Source organism: Microchirus variegatus (assembly GCF_963457635.1).
Source record: "Microchirus variegatus genome assembly, chromosome: 16".
Classification (NCBI taxonomy): Eukaryota; Metazoa; Chordata; class Actinopteri; order Pleuronectiformes; family Soleidae; genus Microchirus; species Microchirus variegatus.
Window position 1 is genome coordinate 5445114 of NC_139817.1, and position 19784 is coordinate 5464897.

General features: G+C 43.4%; 5 protein-coding genes across 5 annotated transcripts; 1 reads left to right on the forward strand and 4 right to left on the reverse strand.

Annotated features, from left to right (window-relative positions):
- Positions 1 to 655: 655 nt before the first annotated feature.
- Positions 656 to 1645, forward strand: LOC310938385 (olfactory receptor 11A1-like; the record flags this gene model as incomplete). Its single annotated transcript, XM_083902878.1, has 1 exon — positions 656 to 1645. The coding sequence occupies one exon, from the start codon at positions 656 to 658 to the stop codon at positions 1643 to 1645; it is 990 nt and encodes a 329-aa protein (XP_083759004.1).
- Positions 1646 to 3825: 2180 nt separating this feature from the next.
- On the reverse strand, positions 3826 to 5735 carry LOC310938386 (trace amine-associated receptor 13c-like; the record flags this gene model as incomplete). Its single annotated transcript, XM_083902879.1, has 2 exons — positions 3826 to 4645; positions 5563 to 5735. The coding sequence occupies 2 exons, from the start codon at positions 5733 to 5735 to the stop codon at positions 3826 to 3828; spliced, it is 993 nt and encodes a 330-aa protein (XP_083759005.1).
- A 1496-nt stretch (positions 5736 to 7231) lies between these two features.
- Positions 7232 to 8369, reverse strand: LOC310938387 (trace amine-associated receptor 13c-like; the record flags this gene model as incomplete). The annotated part of the gene is made up of 2 exons (XM_083902880.1): positions 7232 to 8051; positions 8197 to 8369. The coding sequence occupies 2 exons, from the start codon at positions 8367 to 8369 to the stop codon at positions 7232 to 7234; spliced, it is 993 nt and encodes a 330-aa protein (XP_083759006.1).
- A 6794-nt stretch (positions 8370 to 15163) lies between these two features.
- On the reverse strand, positions 15164 to 16260 carry LOC310938388 (trace amine-associated receptor 13c-like; the record flags this gene model as incomplete). Its single annotated transcript, XM_083902881.1, has 2 exons — positions 15164 to 15980; positions 16088 to 16260. 2 exons carry the CDS (start codon positions 16258 to 16260, stop codon positions 15164 to 15166), a joined length of 990 nt encoding a protein of 329 aa, XP_083759007.1.
- A 1886-nt stretch (positions 16261 to 18146) lies between these two features.
- On the reverse strand, positions 18147 to 19756 carry LOC310938389 (trace amine-associated receptor 13c-like; the record flags this gene model as incomplete). Its single annotated transcript, XM_083902882.1, has 3 exons — positions 18147 to 18170; positions 18955 to 19486; positions 19584 to 19756. The coding sequence occupies 3 exons, from the start codon at positions 19754 to 19756 to the stop codon at positions 18147 to 18149; spliced, it is 729 nt and encodes a 242-aa protein (XP_083759008.1).
- Between the last annotated feature and the right edge of the window lie 28 nt (positions 19757 to 19784).

A 19784-nucleotide genomic window follows, 5' to 3' on the forward strand; every position in this document is an offset into this window, starting at 1 on the left:
AAACGGCAAAATTATGAGATACAAAGTTATAGTTATGAGATCAAAATGTCTACATTATGAGATAAAAAGTAATAATCATGAGATTTAAAGTGGATGCATAAATCTGAAAGAAAAAAACATATCGAAATAAAAAAACACATACTATATATATACTATTAAACACTGGCACAATACTAGGTATAGACCACAAGATGCTTGCCACGAAAACACATTATTATTATATTTTTAATATCTGGTGAAGTTCATCACGTCCCCTCGGACCTCAAACTGTTGACTTTCTTCATCTTGGCGTGGCTTTAGGAGGCGGCGTTACATTGTGCCCGTCACGCTTTTCTCTTCTCATGTGAGGATAAAAAAGCTGAGCAGCTGCAGCAGGTTGTCTCAGCGGGGGGGAGAGAGAGGGAGGTCACCGAGGTCTCCAGTCGTCCACTGCTTTGTGTCTCGCTGGTGAAGTTTTCATGCAATTATCACACACTGTATATCTTGCAAATGCCTATAGTGTCTTTTCAAGTGTTGTTTAATGTGCGTCGCTTTAATGAGATATTGACACACCGTGTTCTCTAAATGACAATGTTGATGCTTTTCCTACGTTTGCCTTCATCTGCCATAACCTCAACAATCTGAAATACTTCTTCCGTCTTTGACTGCTGCTCCGATGGAGAACGCAACAACGGAGACGTTCGTGTTGGCCATGTACGAAGAACTGGGCCACTTGAAGTACATGTATTTCACCCTGGCGCTGCTGTTTTACGTGTGCGTCGTGGTCGCAAACATGTCGCTCATCGCCATCATCTCGGCGGACAGCAGCCTGCACGAGCCCATGTACGTGTTCCTGTGCAGTTTGTTCGCCAACGAGATCTACGGCAGCACGTCCCTGTTGCCCTGCTTCCTGGTCCACATCCTGTCCGAGACGCACGAGATTTCCGCCGCTTTCTGCTTCCTCCAAATATTCAACATCCACACGTACGGCACCGTCGAGTTCGGGACGTTGACGGTCATGGCGTACGACCGGTACGTGTGCATATGTAAGCCTCTGCACTACAATATCATAATAACAAAGAGAAAGGTGCAAATCGTCATTCTCGTCATCTGGACGATTTGCTTTGTGGAGATCGGGGTTCTGCTGTCTTTTACGATTCATACCAAACGCTGCGGGACCGTGATCAACAAAGTGTTCTGCGCGCACCAGCTCGTCGTCGCGCTCTCTTGCTCGCCGGACAGAACCGCGTCGATCGTTCACGACCTGGTCGTGGGCCTCGTGTTCACGGTCGCCGCTCCCGTCAGTTTCATCTCCTACACGTACGCGAAGATCCTGGCCGTGTGCTTGAAAGGCTCCAAAGAAACCAAGATGAAGGCGCTGGAGACGTGCACGCCGCACGCCGTGTCGCTCGTCACCTTCGTCTTCGCCTGCTTTTACAGCCTGATATCGCAGAGGTACGACATGTCCTCGGTGCCCTATCCGCTGTGCGTGGTGTTGTCGGCCTACGCCATGGTCATTCAGCCTTTTCAGAGTCCGATCATCTACGGCCTAAAGCTGTCCAAAATCAGACACGCCTGTAAGAACATGCTGACATTAAAGACATCACAACTCTACATTTGTCACGGCGAGTTTTATGAATTCAGACCTGAAATGAACATTGAATGATTAATGTTTCCGAACGTGAACATCTATGTATTAACGTTTATTGTCATTGTTGCTTATGCGGTTATCATAACCCTAACCCTAACCCTAACCCTAACCCTAACCCTAACCCTAACCCTAACCTTGTACAACAAATAACTTCGCTTATAACACAATGAGTGCTTAAATTGTCACCTTTAAACATTATTATTAACGTTTAATGCCATTGTTGCTTATGCGTATATCATAACCCTAACCCTAACCCTAACCCTAACCTTGTGCAACAAATAACTTCGCTTATAACACAATGAGTGCTTAAATTGTCACTTTTAAACATTATTATTAACGTTTAATGTCATAATGTCATTGTTGCTTATGCGGATATCATAACCCTAACCCTAACCCTAACCCTAACCCTTACCCTAACCCTAACCTTGTACAACAAATAACTTCACTTATAACGCAATGAGTGCTTAAATTGCCACCTTTAAACATTGTTTGCAGAGTATATAATGTACATAGGGTGTAAATAAAGACAACAAAGTACCACGTACCATAAATAACCACTCTAATATTTAAGACGAGTTGCTTTTACCCATTTGGTCAAGAATATTTAAGTTTGCACCTTTGCATTTTACCCCTTAAGGGTGATTAATTAATGCCTTAAATTTGCAGACGCGTGTATTATACTACTTAAAACAAGATTAGGTGTTCATATCAACATTAACAGTGTAAGAGGTAGGATTTATAGGAGTGTTTGAGTGCAAATGCCTTTGCTCTCAGTTCCTTTTAACAAAAGCTTGTACGTACAATATTTCATGCACTATTAAATATTCTAAATCCACTTCAATCTTCAAACCATCAATAAGTATATTCGATCCGAGCATAAAATGGTCAACTTTGACGGTCAATGCTGATGGCATTATTTGCCACCCGAGTCGTTTGGAGGCCTTCAAACTGTAGCCACTGAAACAGTCCGTGTCAGTGGTCTGACACTAATGACGACAGTTTCGCTGTTGTCCCTGAAGGCCTCATTCGCGAGGAAACAATAAAATCTTATCCTGCCTGTAAATGCACGCCATTGTGTCAAGAAAATATCTTCATACACACTAAAACTCCCCGAAGCTCCAGTGTGTAACTTCTTTCGCCACCCCTGAGGAATTCCCGTATGATTACCCAACAACTCCCCTTGCCTTTAGATGACATATCGCAGGAATTTTGGTATAATTGCCTGACATGACTATAGTAAATGAGAAGTTTAAGATACTATTTGTGTCTTCCTCTCTCCACTTTTGTCTTATTTTGTTGTCAGACAGCCTCTTCTAGAGGTGGGAACAGAGAACCCAGACCAGATTCAGTCCAACTCTGGCCTGAATTTAGGCAAATCTGGTGCGTTTAATCCAGAATTTGAGAAATTAATTCATCATCCTTACAAAATAACATGCATACAATGAAGTAACACACGTCTCAGAAATTGATGGTTTAATGATGGTTTCACATAAATGCCAACAAAATTAAAAAAGAAAAGTAGTTATGAATTTGATATTGGGGACAAATGTGCACATTTTTCATGATGTGCAATATATAGCGATTTAAAACTTTGCATGATTATTATAGAAAACCACACGATAGATTGTGAAGCTCGTGGTAAATGTGAGTGAACGAGGAAACAAACAACTCCCCGGAGCCCCGAACCACTGAGTGAGTGCTGACAACACAGCACGTCCTCTCCACACTTTTGATAAAGGAAAGCGGTGACATCTGCTGGTTGATCACTGGTACTGCACATGACGTGTGTAATGTGTTGGTTAGACCTGAAGATGGCGGTCTAGACTCAGCGATCGTCACTGATTGGGAGGACGAGGGGGATGAACTCTCATCGAAGTGGTGCAGATGTTGTCACATATTGGTCACAAGATATTTAACCTTTATTTAACCAGGAAAATCCAATTGAGACTAAGAACTTCTTTTTCTACGGCATCCTGGCCAAGATAGGCAGCAGCAGATACCAAAAAACACGACAGTTACACTAAATTTACAAGCACATTATGCCAAACAAATGCATATATTGGAGTCAGCCTCAAGAATTCTCACTATACTACCTTAAACTTTACTTTTGTTCTGTTCAAGAAGGCCCAACTTTGTATCTGCTGCCAATAACGTCTTTAGACCATGCTCAACCATACAATGACGCTTCAGCATTTCTACATTATGTGTGCATCACAGGAGTGGGGCTGCAGTGTCTGAAGTGTCACAATGAGTTTAATCGATCTCCTAAACCAGGGATAGAAAGAAGCGTAGATGATGGGATTGATGCAGGAGTTACAATAAAGAAGCCAGACCCCTACAATAAAAAAGGTCAGACTTGGTGACGAGTCCTGGCCCGCGAGAGCGGGATAAAAATAAGGGCAGAAACATATGAGAAAGACAAACACAACAATGCCAAGAATCCTGGCTGCTTTTCTCTCGGATTTCTTAGCCGTGACAGTAACTGAGCCCCGGACTGTGACGGCAGGGATTTGAGACCTCATGGCTCGAGCCTGAGACACAGCCACCACAAACACCTTCGCATACAGAACTACGATGAGGGTAATCGGGCAAACAAAGGTCACAACGACATCAACAGCTCCAGTTGTGAAGTCGATCACAACTATGCACTCTCCGTAGCAGGAGTTATATGTGTCTGGATTCTTCAGGAACACGCGTAGTATCACGCCGTTATAGAACAGAGAACAGGCCCAACACAGACCAACACTTATTTGAACTCGTCTGTGCGTGACTATGGTGGAGTAAGACAACGGGTCGCAAATGGCCACGTATCTGTCGACCGATATGAGCACCATGGTTCCCACCGACGCAGACGTCAGGATAAAAGAGGCGTAGTAGTACAGACCACAAATCCCACTGCCCAAAATCCAGCAGCCGCTCAGGAGGACGACTCCAACCGGCATCAGCAGGAGGCCGACGAGGAGGTCTGCCACAGCCAGAGAGAGGAGGAGGAGGTTGGTGGAGGTGTGGAGCTGCCTGCACACAAAGAGGATCATCTCTGAAACACATTTTGTATGTTGCTGTAGGGCAAGTTTTCTCACTCCTGGTCCTGGGCAGCCACTGTCCTGCATGTTTTAGATGTTTCCCTGCGCCAACACACCTGATTCAGATAAATGGGTCATTCAGGCTTCAGCAGAGCTTAGTGACGAGCTGATCATTTGAATCAGGTGTGTTTGAGCAGAGAAACTCATCTTAAACATGCAGGACAATGGCTCGCCAGGACCAAGAGTGAGACATCGTATTAGAGAACTTATTATGCAACAGTATAAAAGGTCATGCAACCAAATACAAACATAATTAGGATTTGCTTGTTTGCAGCAGCTGTTGAAAACCCTAACACATACATTTCCGTGCAGACGTCTTAGGTCACTTCATTTGTCCCTAACCCTTACACTTGAACAATATTTGTCTCTTTTAAACCTGGGGTCTGAGCCTAATTAGACACATCATTCATCCATCCCATTCATTCATTTTCGCCTCCACAATGTTGCTGTAGCAAATCCCAGCTGTCATAGGATAAGAGGCGATGCACACCACCCTGGACAAATCGCCAGTCCACCGCAGGGCCCAACATATGGAGACAAAGAACCAATAGAGTGTCGACTTATCGACGTAACGTTTCTGAAAAGTTGTTGGACTGTTTAGGGGGTGGAGAAGCCAGAGTACTCGGAGAGAACCCAAGCACACATGGGAAGAACATGTCAACTCTACATAGGGCCCTCGGTCTGGTCGAGCTGGGATCCATACCGGTGACCTCCTTGCAGCAATGCTAGCCACACCACCATCAGTCCAGCACAAATGCCCTGAGACGATTACATAATACCGTACCTGCACACAAACAAACAATAACAAAAGATAAAGATAAGATGCCGTTTATGAGTTTATCTTCATGCCTGAAGTGGGAGATGGAGATGATGACGAGCAGATTGAGGGTCACAGTGAGCAAAGAGATGCAGGACAGGATGACGTACAGGAAGCCAGTCGGACCGCGATGCTGCAGTGCCCTTTTGCACGAGGTGTTCAGGAGCTGTGGGAAGCAGAGTTCATCTCCTTCCAGACTCTCCATACTCAGGGAGAGGAGAAGAGAAGAGAAGGTGCAGTGCAGCAGTAGCATCTATCTGCTCCATGATCTCCATAATAAAGTGGATTCATCGCGCTCCTCCTTCTGTTCCCATGACAGCAGCCACATCTGTCGAGTGATGTAATACATTCACCAGACCATTGCTTTGAATCAAAATAAGGATGTCAATCAAATATTCATATTAGAATTGACTAGAATGAGTTATTTTTGCACACACACTGTGTTAAAAACTGATTTGGGGATGTGTGTTTCGGTGTTGATGGCAGACTTTTCAGGATATAAAATTTAAAAAAAGAAATATTACAACCAAACATGTACTGTATTGCTAAGCGCAGTGTTGGGCAGGCTCTATATTATGTATTTATGTGTATATTACATACATATAGATATTATATATGTATACACACATATATATATATGTATATGTATATGTGCTTATTAGTGCACTGCTTTTATGGAATTATTAAAAATAAAAGGTCTGACAGTTGCAATAACATCCTAATTATGATAAGGAAAGTCTGTGTGAGATTATCATAGTAGGATTGATAATTAGAGATGCATCATCCCTGTTCTATTAAAAAAAAAACAACAACAACAACAAAGCAGCAACTTCAAAAAAATCCATTTATTTATTTATATTGATGTAATTTGTTCCCCACTTCAAAATACATACAAAGGTTTTTTTTTTGACGATGTTCACATTCATGAAGGTTTAAGAAACTATTCTATTCTACAAACATAAGACGTTTGTACAGTGTGTGTGTGAATCACAGGAGTCAGGAGGAGGTTGGTGAAGCTGCCCATACAGAAATAAATATCATCACAGACCATGGGGAAGCCACTGTCCTGCATGTTTGAGGTGTGTTTTCGCTGCTCCAACACACCTGATCATTTGAATCAGGTGTGTTGGAGCAGGGAAACGCACCTAAAACATGCAGGACAGTGGCTCCTCAGGACCAGGAATGAGAAACCCTGTCACAGACCTGAACTATTGGATATTCCAGAACTTTAGTATTGTTACTCTCAGCGACAGAAATGTATGAAAAGTCACATAACGAATAGAAAAATGAGGTAAAAATAACCAGGATTTGAGATTTCTGAGAGTTGACATTATACATGTAAATATACACGTTTCAACAGCATGTATTTGATTATTTATACACTTGAAAATAGCCACAGCTGCCAACAGTGCTTCTATAAAATACTGAATTACTGGGGATTTGAAGGATTTGACTTCATAGTTGTGCTGAAATTCTTATTTCTATGTGTTATATAGCCATTATATGTACAGTGTGCATTAACACAGGCTCTCAATACTTGAGTTATCTTTCCTGGTTTGATCTTTTTCCAGACAAACATGAATGTGAAGCCAGAAAAAAATCCAACATGAGTTTTGATTCAGTAGAACCAGGTAAAGGGATAATATTGTTTATATATTTCTTTACATTTTTCACCGCCTGAGTGTAAATAATGGATATGTGTTAACATTTCTGTAGTATGTGTGTATCACAGGAGTCAGGCTGCAATATCTTTAGCGTCACAATGAGTTTGATAGATCTCCTGAACCAGGGATAGAAAAAAGCATAGATGATCGGATTGATGCAGGAGTTACAGTACAGGATCAACACCCCGAAAAATGAAACATAAAACGTGATCGAGTTGCTCAGGAAGGGAGAAAAGTATGGACAGAAACACATCACAAACACGACCACAACGACGCCAAGAATCCTGGCTGCTTTTCGCTCAGATTTCTTAGCCGTGACAGTGACTGAGCCCTGGACTGTGACGGCAGCGATGTGAGACCTCATGGCTCGAGCCTGAGACACAGCCACCACAAACACCTTCATATACAGAACTACGATGACGGCAATCGGGCCAACAAAGGTCACGACGGTATCAACAACTCCTGTTATTTGGCCCATTAGAAATACACAGTCTCCATAGCAGGAGTTATGTACGTCCGGATCACCCAGGAAGACGTTCATTATCACACCGTTATAGAACAGAGAACAGGCCCAACACAGAGAGACGCTTATTTTGACTCGTTTCTCCGTGACTTTGGTGGGGTAAGACAAGGGGTCACAAATGGCCACATAGCGGTCAACTGATATGAGGACCACGGTTCCCACCGAGGCCGACGTCAGACTGAACCAGGCGAAGTAGAACGCGCCGCAAATGAAGGACCCCAAAAACCAGCAGCCGCTTATTATGACCATCTGACCCGGCACCAGCAGGAGGCCAACAAATAAGTCTGACACAGCCAGGGAGAGGAGGAGGAGGTTGGTGGAGGTGTGGAGCTGCCTGCACAGAAAGAACAGAGAAAATGATCACATGCTGGTTCTAAATAAATAGACATGCACATAAAATACATGCTACTGAACACATTTCGACAGTATTTCTGAGGTTCAAATGACAATAAGAGATAGATATGAGTTCATCTTCTTGCCTGAAGTGGGAGATGGAGATGATGACGAGCAGGTTGAGGATCACGGTGAGCGAAGCCATGCAGGACAGCGCGATGTACATGAATACAGTTGGACCGCTGTGGTTCAGCGTCCTTTTGCACGAGATGTTCGGGAGCTGTGGAAAGCAGAGTTCTTCTCCTACCAGCGTTTCCATTCTCGGAGAGAAGCTGTGAAGCAGCTCTGAGATCTTTCCGCTCCATGACCTCCATCATAAAACACATTCGTCTTGCTCCTCCCTTGGATACCATCATAATTAACAACAGCTGTGTGACATAATGATCAGACAGATTCACCCGACCATTAGAGATTTTTGAAACCAAAAATAGGAACAATATCGGAGTACAATAGTAATTCATTCATTCTTTAACATACCTCAATTTACAATTTGGTCACAAATCTGTATTTCACAAGGTTTTTCCTGTTGTTTGCGAATATTAAACTTGACCATTACGCCAATATGGCTTGATTTAAATTGCACATCTTCCCATGAAGTAATGTTTTCGGGTGTTATGTTTCTGTTTGTAAGCAGGGTTACTCAAAAAGATGCTGTACCGGCATTCAGTACATGCCATGAATGGGTATGACCCAAAAAAGAAGAAATTGAAAAAACTTTTACTACTATTTACGGCTAGCTGATAGTGAAGCTAGCTGCAGTTACGTTAGCATTTCATAAAGGTGCAGTACTAGCTAATCCTCTGTTCTATGTTCCCCAGGTCCTATGTTCCCCACTTTGTGGAAGCCTGGGTGTGGAGCTCCAGGATAAAGGGTTAGGGTTAGGGTAGGGTTAGGTTTAGGGCGGTGTTGGATTGAGTCCTAGGACAAGATCAGAAGGCACAGTCCATCATCCCTCCTCAGAGACACACTCACCAATCCCCAGAATCACACAACACTGGATAATCATTTTTTGCAGCAACAGACTTTGTGTAGATAAGGTAGGTCAAACTTATGGGGGTCCGCTGAGGGTAGGTTTAGGGCCAGATATCAATTTTGGGTAGGATTAGGATTAAGTTAAGGTCAGGGTTAGTGTGATCAATGGAATAAATTAAGTTTAGGGGTCCACTAAGGGTAGGTTCAGGGCCAGATGTTAATTATGGGTAGGATTAGAGGATAAAGATCAGGTCAGGGTTAGTGTAATAGATGGGATAAATTAGGCTTAGGGATCCACTGAGGGTAGGTTTAGGGCCGGATATCAATTTAGGGTAGGATTAGAATTAAGGTAAGGGTTAGGGTTAGTGTAATAGATGGGATAAATTAAGCTTAGGGATCCACTGAGGGTAGGTTTAGGGCCAGGTATACGTTTGAAGGTAGGGTTAGAATTAAGCTAAGGTCAGGGTTAGTGCAATAAATGGGATAATTAGGCTTAGGAGTCCACAAAGGGTTAGGGTTAGGGCCCGAAAGCAAGAATAAGGGGTCCCAAATAAAAGAAAATACAGCAAAAGAAAAAACAGAAAACTTAGGATCAACCAGCGATACAACAAGTGCAGTTTTAGGACTGGAATCCAACTGTGACCTAAAATGGCAGATAATAAGAAGAAACCCCGAGGACCATAGCAAAGGTATAAGTATAGACATGACATTTTGAACTTGTATTACATTTTTCATTTCTCATTCAGTCCCATTCAGACAGAAATGGGCTTAGTTTGTTTGAATGATTTGTATGCCTTCCTGAGGAAAGAGCGACAGTACCCTCTTGTGGACAAAGTTGTGAACAGCAGTTTTGTAGCACTTCTGAAATCCTCCTCTCTCGTGCACACTCGATGGATTCTAAGGAGTTTGGATTTAACAGTGCCAGAATACGTGTGTTTGGGATGATGACTGGTTTTAAATAAAAGAGCATGTGTGTCTGTTTTTTTGAAGAATATTTTAATGTCCAATTTACGTGTTTGCATGAAGTCCGGGGCCTTTATAGGTGGTCGTGTCCAGGAATTATTGCTTTTAGATTTATGGACGGGTTATGAGCATTGAGGACATTTAGGAAGGTGTTAAAATCCTCCAGACTGTACGTCCAGACGCCCCATATATCATCCAGAAATCTATAATAGTGTAAAGGTTTTTTCGGGGCGGTTTGTAATGCCGATTGTTCCCATTCTGCCATAAAAATGTTTGCATAGGCTGCCGCAATCAGACACTATCGGTCTGCCTGCCGGAATTGAATTGCTGAACTCGCTTCTTGGAAGCACAGGGATGAAGTTTGGCTGGTTCTTATAAACCGATTGAGGTCATGTAGATTGCGCTGCTCCTGATGCGGGAGAGCTCTGGAGAAGTTGATTAGTGGGGGATTATCTGGCATTTTGGCCAGGATAGTGCAAATATGCCTAAATGAAGCCCCTGGGAAGCTGTCGACCTGAAGGTCGCTGATGTTGAACGGCAGTAGACGTGAGGCATTAGAGTCTCCTATAACGACCCACTTGCGTTTGACTATGAGACTCCAGGGGAGTTAGGGTTAGGGTAAGGGTTGGGGTTGGGGTTAGGGTAAGGGTAAGGGTAAGGGTAAGGGTTTGGGTAAGGGTTAGGGTTAGGGTTAGGGTAAGGGGTAGGGTTAGGGTAAGGGGTAGGATCCTATGTTCCCCGGGTCCTTTTGGGTGAAAGCAGGGAACATAGGACCCTTTTTCTAAAAAAGGGTCCTATGTTCCCTGGACACATAGGACCCTTTTTCCCCGGTCACATATGACCCTTTTTCTAAAAAAGGGTCCTATGTTCCCCGGTCACATACAAAGCGGGGAACATAGGACCCGGGGAACATAGATACGGTCCCCAACACGGTCCCGCTGCGGGGAGGACGTGGACGTCGTACGTGTTCATTTACGGCTCACGTATTTAAAAAAAAAAATGTTTGTGTTTAAATCGGGCTTGGGCTCGTAATTACAGTTAATGTGTTGGGCTCGGTTCGGGTCAGGCTTTTTTTGGGCCCGATCTAAGCTCTGTTCTGAATAGCATAAGCATATGGTGCGACTATCATCCATCCTCTGAAAGGTTTGAAACCGATCGCACCCGCGACACCTAGACAGTTCGGTTACGATACTGAGCGGCAAGAGAGGTGTCCGAAACGTCAATGTTTTTATGGCCAGTTGTTTTAGATTTATTACATAATGCACCATTAAGGGTTGCTCTTTTGTCATTTGCCATATACATTCACACTTAAATTATTGTATCTCAACACATGGCTGCTGCTGGATTGCCATAAGGAAAAAAAAAACCCATACATTTATGTATGTATTGATTTTATTATGTATTAGTTGACCACCTCAAAATACATGAACAGGTCTTCACAATGTTAAGAAAACAGATGTGAAACGCATTTCTACAGTATGTGGGAATCACAGGAGTCAGGCCGCAATATCTGAAGTGTAACAATGAGTTTAATCGATTTCCTAAACCAGGGATAGAAAGAAGCATAAATCACTGGATTGATGCAGGAGTTACAATATAGAAGCCAGAGTCCAAAATTTGAAAAAGCGAAACTTGGCGACGTGTCTGTGAGAGAGGGATAAAAATATGGACAGAAACACATCACAAAGACGACCACAACAATACCAAGAATCCTGGCTGCTTTTCTCAAAGATTTGTTAGCCGTTACAGTCACTGAGCCCTGGACTGTGATAGCTGTGATACGAGACCTCATGACTCGAGCCTGAGACACAGCCACCACAAACACTTTGATGTATAGAACTACGATGACAGCAATCGGGCCAACAAAGGTCACGACTGTATCAACAGCACCTGTTATGAAGCCAAGTACAACGAAACACTCTCCATGGCAGGAGTTATGTACGTCTGGATTTTGCAGGAAGACGTGTAGTATCACACCGTTATAGAACAGAGAATAGGCCCAACACAGACCAACGCTTATTTGAACTCGTTGGATAGTGACTTTAGTGGAGTAAGACAACGGGTCACAAATGGCCACGTATCTGTCAACCGATATGAGCACCATGGTTCCCACTGATGCAGACGTCAGAATAAAAGCTAAATAGTTAAACAGACCACAAATCACACTCCCCAAAAACCAGCAGCCAGTCATGAGGATGATTTGACCAGGCATCAGCAGGAGGCCGACGAGCAAGTCTGCCACAGCCAGAGAGAGGAGGAGGAGGTTGGTGGAGGTGTGGAGCTGCCTGCAAAGAAAGAATCACCGCATCACTTCCATTCATCATTCCATTTTAAGATATGGATAAGATTATGAATTAGTCTTCATGCCTGAAGTAGGAGATGGAGATGATGACGAGCAGATTCAGCATCACAGTGAGCAAAGCGATGCAGGACAGTATGATGTAAACGAAGAGAGTTGGACCACGATCCTGCAATTGCCTTTTGCACGAGGTGTTCGGTAGATGTGAAAAGCAGAGTTCAGCTTCCTCCAGTGGCTCCATACTCAGAAGAGAAGAGAAGCTGCACAGGAATGCCTTCTCTCTGCTCCATGATCTCCATGATAAAGTGAATTCATCTCGCTCCTCCCTCTGTTTCCAACAGCTTTTGCTTGGGTTGTGTGATGTAATAATGATCAAATACATTGACCGCAACATAAGTTACTTCGGACCAAAAAAATAAGGGATTCAATCACATGTTCAAGAGACTTGGAAAGCACCAGGCAAAAAGGATCTCGGAGGCCCCTACATTGAAAATAACCTAGTACTGGTTGTCAATCCCTCTGTTTCTGCTTTAAGCTCATTTAGAAATACACTCTGTTAGGGTGCTTTCACAACTACAGCATTTGGTGCGTACCAAACTTGTTTGGTCCCTTGGTCAGTTCGTTTGCATGCGGTGGGAATGTAATCTCAGTACTTTGGTGCGCACCAAATCAACCAGTCCGAGACCTGCCTGAAGGGGTGGTCTTATCTGCCGCCTTATCTGCCCTACTTTTGTACGGTTCCTCAGGTGTGAAAGCAACCAAATTCCACTGGACATGTCAACGCCGCGGTTTTGCGCCGTCCTCTGCCCAGCGTCAATCCCCACAGAGCAGGTTACGGCAGCACGGGGCTGCCATGAACGCTGCCTTGCGAGCCGGGGGTTACCCGTAACGGGCCCGGTGAGGATTGGCACTGGGCAGAGGACGTCGCAAAGTCTGGTTTGCCTGGTTCCCGTGCCAATGGTCTTCGCGGTCTTTTTGCTTAATTTAGAACTATGCATATGACGTAATGAGCAAGACACAAGAATCAGGCCAAAGTGGAGTCGGGTGTGCAGGGTTCATTTCAGCAGCTGCAAACCATATTCATCGAGTTCAGTTTCAAATACCTGGATCGACACATGACTGCTCCCTCTCTAGGGTTTGCCGCAGCGGATGATCTGCACATTTGATTTGGCAGAAATATTTACGTTGGTTGCCCTTCCTGACCTACCGTCTATACGGGCTTGGGATCAGCACAAGGGGTACTCTTGATGTGGTCCCTCTGTGGTCAGTTTAGGGCAGGGTTTCTCAGTCCTGGTCCTGGGCAGCCACTGTCCTGCATGTTGTAGGAGTTTTCCCTGTTCCAACACACCTGATGGGTTGTTATCAGGCTTCAGCAGAGCTTACTGATGAGCTGACCATTTGAATCAGGTGTGTTGGAGCAGGGAAACATATAAAACATGCAGGACAGTGGCTCCCCAGGACCAGGAGTGAGAAACCCTGGTTTAGAAGGTCCAATTTGCAAGGTACCCTGGTTTAGGGGTGATCCGAGCCAGCAACCCTTTTGTTCACAAGCCAAGTTCAAAGAATCCTCAATTTTCCCCTTTTGACTTTTTGTTTTTGCCTTATATTGAATGATTTTTCCCTGGTCCTCCAGTTTTCCAGTCTGTCATCAAACCAGCTGACACTTGTGTGAAGAACACACAGTACTAAGAAGGCCTTGTGTATTTGCTGTCTCTGTGGAACCACAAGAATCAGACCTCACTGCTGAATCTACTGACTGTTTGAAGGGTTTAATAAAAACACTTATGTGTACCAACAGTATCAAGGGTACGTTTATTTACTGCGGTTGATTTTCTACTGATACTTAACCCATTGACGCCGGGAAAGCATTGCCACATTTCTACCATAGACGCCGGGAAAACGGATACGTCAATTTTCGGGGGGGTATAAGGGTTCCTCGCGACATTGTTTTGAAATTACTGTGCGCGAACATGGAGGACTTTGACAGCGGAGAGATTTCTGAAGGCAGTGATTTTGAGGAGTCTCTCGTCTTCCATGAACTTCGAACGCGCTGAACAAATCGACCGGGATTTACGGTTAAGGCATAATTATGTTTGAAGACGACGAGGTCGGCGATAACGACGATAAATAGCACCGTAATCGACGGAGTGTTTACAACCGCGCAGCAGGGGTGACAATGGATATACCTGCAGATGCCACAGCGCTGTAAGCTCTATCACCGTCACATGAGAAGCAGACTGTGATATTCTTGTTCTTCACACTCCATCAGGACTAAATCAAGGCACTGGCACAAGTTGATATTACTTTATTTTCTTACTGTTTTTTAATTGAAAATAGCTATTCACTTTAATTTTACATTTTTGTATCTAAATAAACTAAATTTCACAGGTGTAAGCTCTCAAATACTTTTTGAATTGTGTTCCTACATCTGCTACAGAGGCTGAGAAATCAGTCATTTAGTAGGCATTGAAGCTCAGGTTTTAGAGGCATTTTGTTCCAGGCGCTTCAGGCCTTAATGGGTTGATAAAGTTCATTGACAATAAACCCAAAACTGATGCATTTAAGGCAGTTATTATCACAAACAAACTTCATTATAATACATAATCTCTGATGTCTTTTTCTGTCTTTAAGAAAAAAAAACCCCAGACATTTATTTATGTATTAATTTTACCATGTCTTAGTTGACCACCACAAAACACATAAATAGGTCTTGAGAATGTGAAGAAAAAGATGTCAAGCCAACATTTATTTCTATTTTCCGTCTAGGTTTATTCACCACCTGATGAGAAAATACAGTACATGCTTACATATATGATGGTTCAGCATTTATTCAGTATGTGTGAATCACGGGAGTGGGGCTTAAGTGTCTGAAGTGTCACAATGAGTACGATAGCTCTCCTAAACCAGGGATAGAAAGAAGCATAGATCACTGGATTGATGCAGGAGTTACAATAAAGAAGCCAGAGTGCAAAATTTGAAAAAGCAAAACCTGGCGACGTGTCTGCGACAGCGGGATAAAAATAAGGACAGAAACACATCACAAAGACGACCACAACAATACCAAGAATCCTGGCTGCTTTTCTCTCAGATTTCTTCGCCGTTACAGCACCTGAGCCCTGGAGTGTGACGGCCGTGACACGAGACCTCATGGCTCGAGCCTGAGACGCAGCCACCACAAACACTTTCAGATACAGAATTATGATGATGGCAATCGGGCCAACAAAGGTCAAAACGGTATCGACAGCACCCGTTATGAAGTCGAGTACAACGAAACACTCTCCGTAGCAGGAGCTATATTCGTCTGGATTCTTCAGGTGTAGAATCACACCGTTATAGAACAGAGAATAGGCCCAACACAGACAAACGCTTATTTGAACGCGTTGGTGAGTGACTTTGGTGGAGTAAGACAACGGGTCACAAATGGCCACGTATCTGTCAACCGATATGAGCACCATGGTTCCCACTGACGCAGACGTCAGGATATAAGCTAAATAGGTAAACATACGACAAACCACACTGCCCAAAAACCAGCAGCCACTTGTGAGCATGATTTGACCCGGCATCAGCAGGAGGCCGACGAGCAAGTCTGCCACAGCCAGAGAGAGGAGGAGGAGGTTGGTGGAGGTGTGGAGCTGCCTGGACAGAAAGAATCACCGCATCACTTCCATTCATCATTCCATTTTCCACTGTGTGAATGAAAGAAAAGTAAGATATAAGATATGGTTATGAGTTAGTCTTCATGCCTGAAGTGGGAGATGGAGATGATGACGAGCAGATTCAGCATCACAGTGAGCAAAGCGATGCAGGACAGTACGATGTAAACGAAGAGGGTTGGACCGCGATCCTGCAGTTGCCTTTTGCACGAGGTGTTCGGGAGATGTGGAAAGCAGAGTTCAGCTTCCTCCAGTGGCTCCATACTCTGAAGAGAAGAGAAGCTGCGCGGGAATGCCCTCTCTCTGCTCCGTGATCTCCATAATAAAGTGAATTCATCTCGCTCCTCCCTCTGTTTCCAACAGCGTTTGCTTGTGTTGTGTGACGTAATAATGATCAAATACATTGACCGCAACATCAATTACTTCGAAACCAAAAAATATAATGTTCTATAAGAGACTTGGAAAGGCCCAGGCAAAAAGGATCTCGGAGGCCCCTACATTGAACATAAGCTAGTACTGGTTGTAAATCCCTCTGTTTCTGCTTTTAGCTCAGTTAGCACTCTGTCAGTCTGTATAATCTGTTGGACAGTCTGCCAAGGCCACAATTTGTGTGTTTTTGCCTCTTTGTTTTCACCTTGTATTGATGACTGAAACACCATCGCCCCATCTCATCTGCTGGTTCTGCTTTGAAACTCAGCTAATCCCTACTTTTCCTGTTGTTTCCCCTCATGAAACCACGATATATATGAGGTTCCCACCGACTCGACTCGACTCAACTCGCCTCGGCACGGTTATTTTGCGTTTTCCACTTTTTGCGATAGTACCTGGTGCGGTCATAGAGGAAGTATTGAACTATTTTTTTTTACAATTAACTAGGGCTGTCAAAATTAACGCGTTAACGAATTTTCTCACTTTCGTCGCGCTACGGGTAGACGTGCGGTTTGTGAACAGGCAAGGCAGGCAACTGCTTGGGTCTCCGAGCCGAAAGGGGGGCACCCGACACTCGGAGCCTGAGGGCTGTTCCCTAAATGCATCAGTGACCAGCCGCATCCCCGTCCCCACAATTATTGATTTGCAATGACATCTCAGTAGGAAACACCCCCCCCCCCCCCCTAACGGGGCCCCACGTCACCTCACGTTAACCCGTGTGAAGTTATCGTTCTGCAAGTTGTAAACGAAGCTGAAGGAAAACGAAGAGGACTTATCAATCAGGTAGTTAGAAGATGTGATATGATAGATGATATAATCATAACATTAACAGTCGTTGTATAACTAACGGGGACACAGACAGCAGCTAACATTAGCGTCATAATGCTAGCTGTAGAAGCAGTGCTGATGAGGAATTTCCTGCTGTGGGTTTAGTACCCCCAAGAAAACTATTTTACTTCTATACTTTATATTTTGTTTATAATGTGAGTTATTTACAGAGCAATGTATAGTTTTTTTTAAAGTTTTTTTTAAAAGTTATTTACAGTATTTTATTTTTTCTATTTATTTATATTGTCTTATAATGTGGGTCCTTTACAATGTTGTAAATGTGTTTACTAAGTTTGTATAGGTTTTTACAAGTTATTTACAGTATTTTATTGTTCTTTTACATATATATTTTCACATACTTTATTTATCGCTCCGAGAAAATTTGAATTTTTCTGCCATATTTACGAATGGTAATTAATCGTGATTAATCCACAGCTACCCTGTGATTAATCTGAATAAAAATGTTAATCTTTTGACAGCCCTACAATTAACTGATTCTATTGATTCAGTTACACTGAAAACAACTGCTTCACACATCACTCGTCACTCGTTTGTGTTTTGCGCCACGTGTGAAACAGGAGTTTCACAGGAGTTTCATGGAGTGACGACCCAGCACATGTTAGGTCGGAACTATTTTGTAGTGGAAAACCAACCTAAATTGTGCCGTACGGAGGCGAGCTGGGACCATAGGTGGAAAAGGGGCTTTGGTTGTGACATCAGCTACTGGAGCTCTATAGCAGGCAGGTGTGTCTTTCTCCCACTCCCCCCCCACCCCCCATATGTGTGTTTTTTGTGCTTAATTACAGGTCTGCAGGGTTCATTTCAGCAGCTGCAAACCATGTTCAAAAATCTCAGTTTCAAATACCTGGATCAACACATGGCTGCTCCCTCTCTAGGGGTCACGGCAGCGGATGATCTGCACATTTGATGTGGCAGAAATGTTTATGCTGGTTGCCCTTCCTGTTTAATTAAAAATACTAATGTGTACCAACAGTATCGAGGGTATATATATATATATATATATATATATATATAGTTTTTTTACTGCGGTTAATTTTCTACTGATACTCAACAAAGTTCAGTGACAATAAACCACTTAAAAAAACTAATACTGATGCATTTAAGGCAGTTATTATCACAAACAAACTTCATTATAATACATAATACCTGATGTATTTTTCTGTCCATAAGAAAAAAAAAACAGACATTTATTTATGTATTCATTTTAATATGTATTACTTGACCACCTCAATATACATAAACAGGTCTTGACAATGTGCAGAAAAAGATGTCAAAGGCATTTCTACAGTATGTGTGAATCACACAAACAGTATTCAAATACAAATAAAATGGCAACTTGAAACAAAACCACCACCTAAGAGTAAATACATGTGTACACATATGATGGTTCAGCATTTGTTCATTATGTGTGAATCACGGGAGTGAGGCCGCAGTGTCTGAAGTGTAACAATGAGTATGATAGCTCTCCTAAACCAGGGATAGAAAGAAGCATAGATCACTGGATTGATGCAGGAGTTCCAATAAAGAAGCCACAGTGCAAAATTTGTAAAAGCTAAAGTTGGCGACGTGTTTGCGACAACGGTATAAAAACATGGACAGAAACACAGCACAAAGACGACCACAACAATACCAAGAATCCTGGCTGCTTTTCTCAAAGATTTGTTAGCCGTGACAGTAACTGAGCCCTTGACTGTGACAGCCGTGATACGAGACCTCATGGCTCGAGACTGAGACGCAGCCACCACAAACACTTTGATGTATAGAACTACGATGACGGCAATCGGGCCAACAAAGGTCAAAACAGTATCAACAGCACCTGTTATGAAGCCAAGTACAACGAAACACTCTCCATGGCAGGAGTTATGTACGTCTGGATTTCGCAGGAAGACGTGTAGTATCACACCGTTATAGAACAGAGAATAGGCCCAACACAGACAAACGCTTATTTGAACTCGTTGGATAGTGACTTTGGTGGAGTAAGACAAAGGGTCACAAATGGCCACGTATCGGTCAACCGATATGAGCACCATGGTTCCCACTGACGCAGACGTCAGAAGAAAAGCGACATAGTTAAACAGACCACAAATGAAGCTCCCCAAAAACCAGCAGCCAGTCATGAGCATGATTTGACCAGGCATCATTAGGAGGCCGACGAGCAAGTCTGCCACAGCCAGAGAGAGGAGGAGGAGGTTGGTGGAGGTGTGGAGCTGCCTGCACAGAAAGAATCACCACATCACTTCCATGCATTTTCCACTGTGTGAATGAAAGACAAGTAAGATAAGATATGGTTATGAGTGAGTCTCCATGCCTGAAGTGGGAGATGGAGATGATGACGAGCAGATTCAGCATCACAGTGAGCAAAGCGATGCAGGACAGTATGATGTTAACAAAGAGAGCTGGACCGCGATCCTGCAATTGCCTTTTGCACGAGGTGTTCGGGAGATGTGGAAAGCAGAGTTCAGCTTCCTCCAGTGGTTCCATACTCTGAGAGAAGCTGCACCAGAATGGC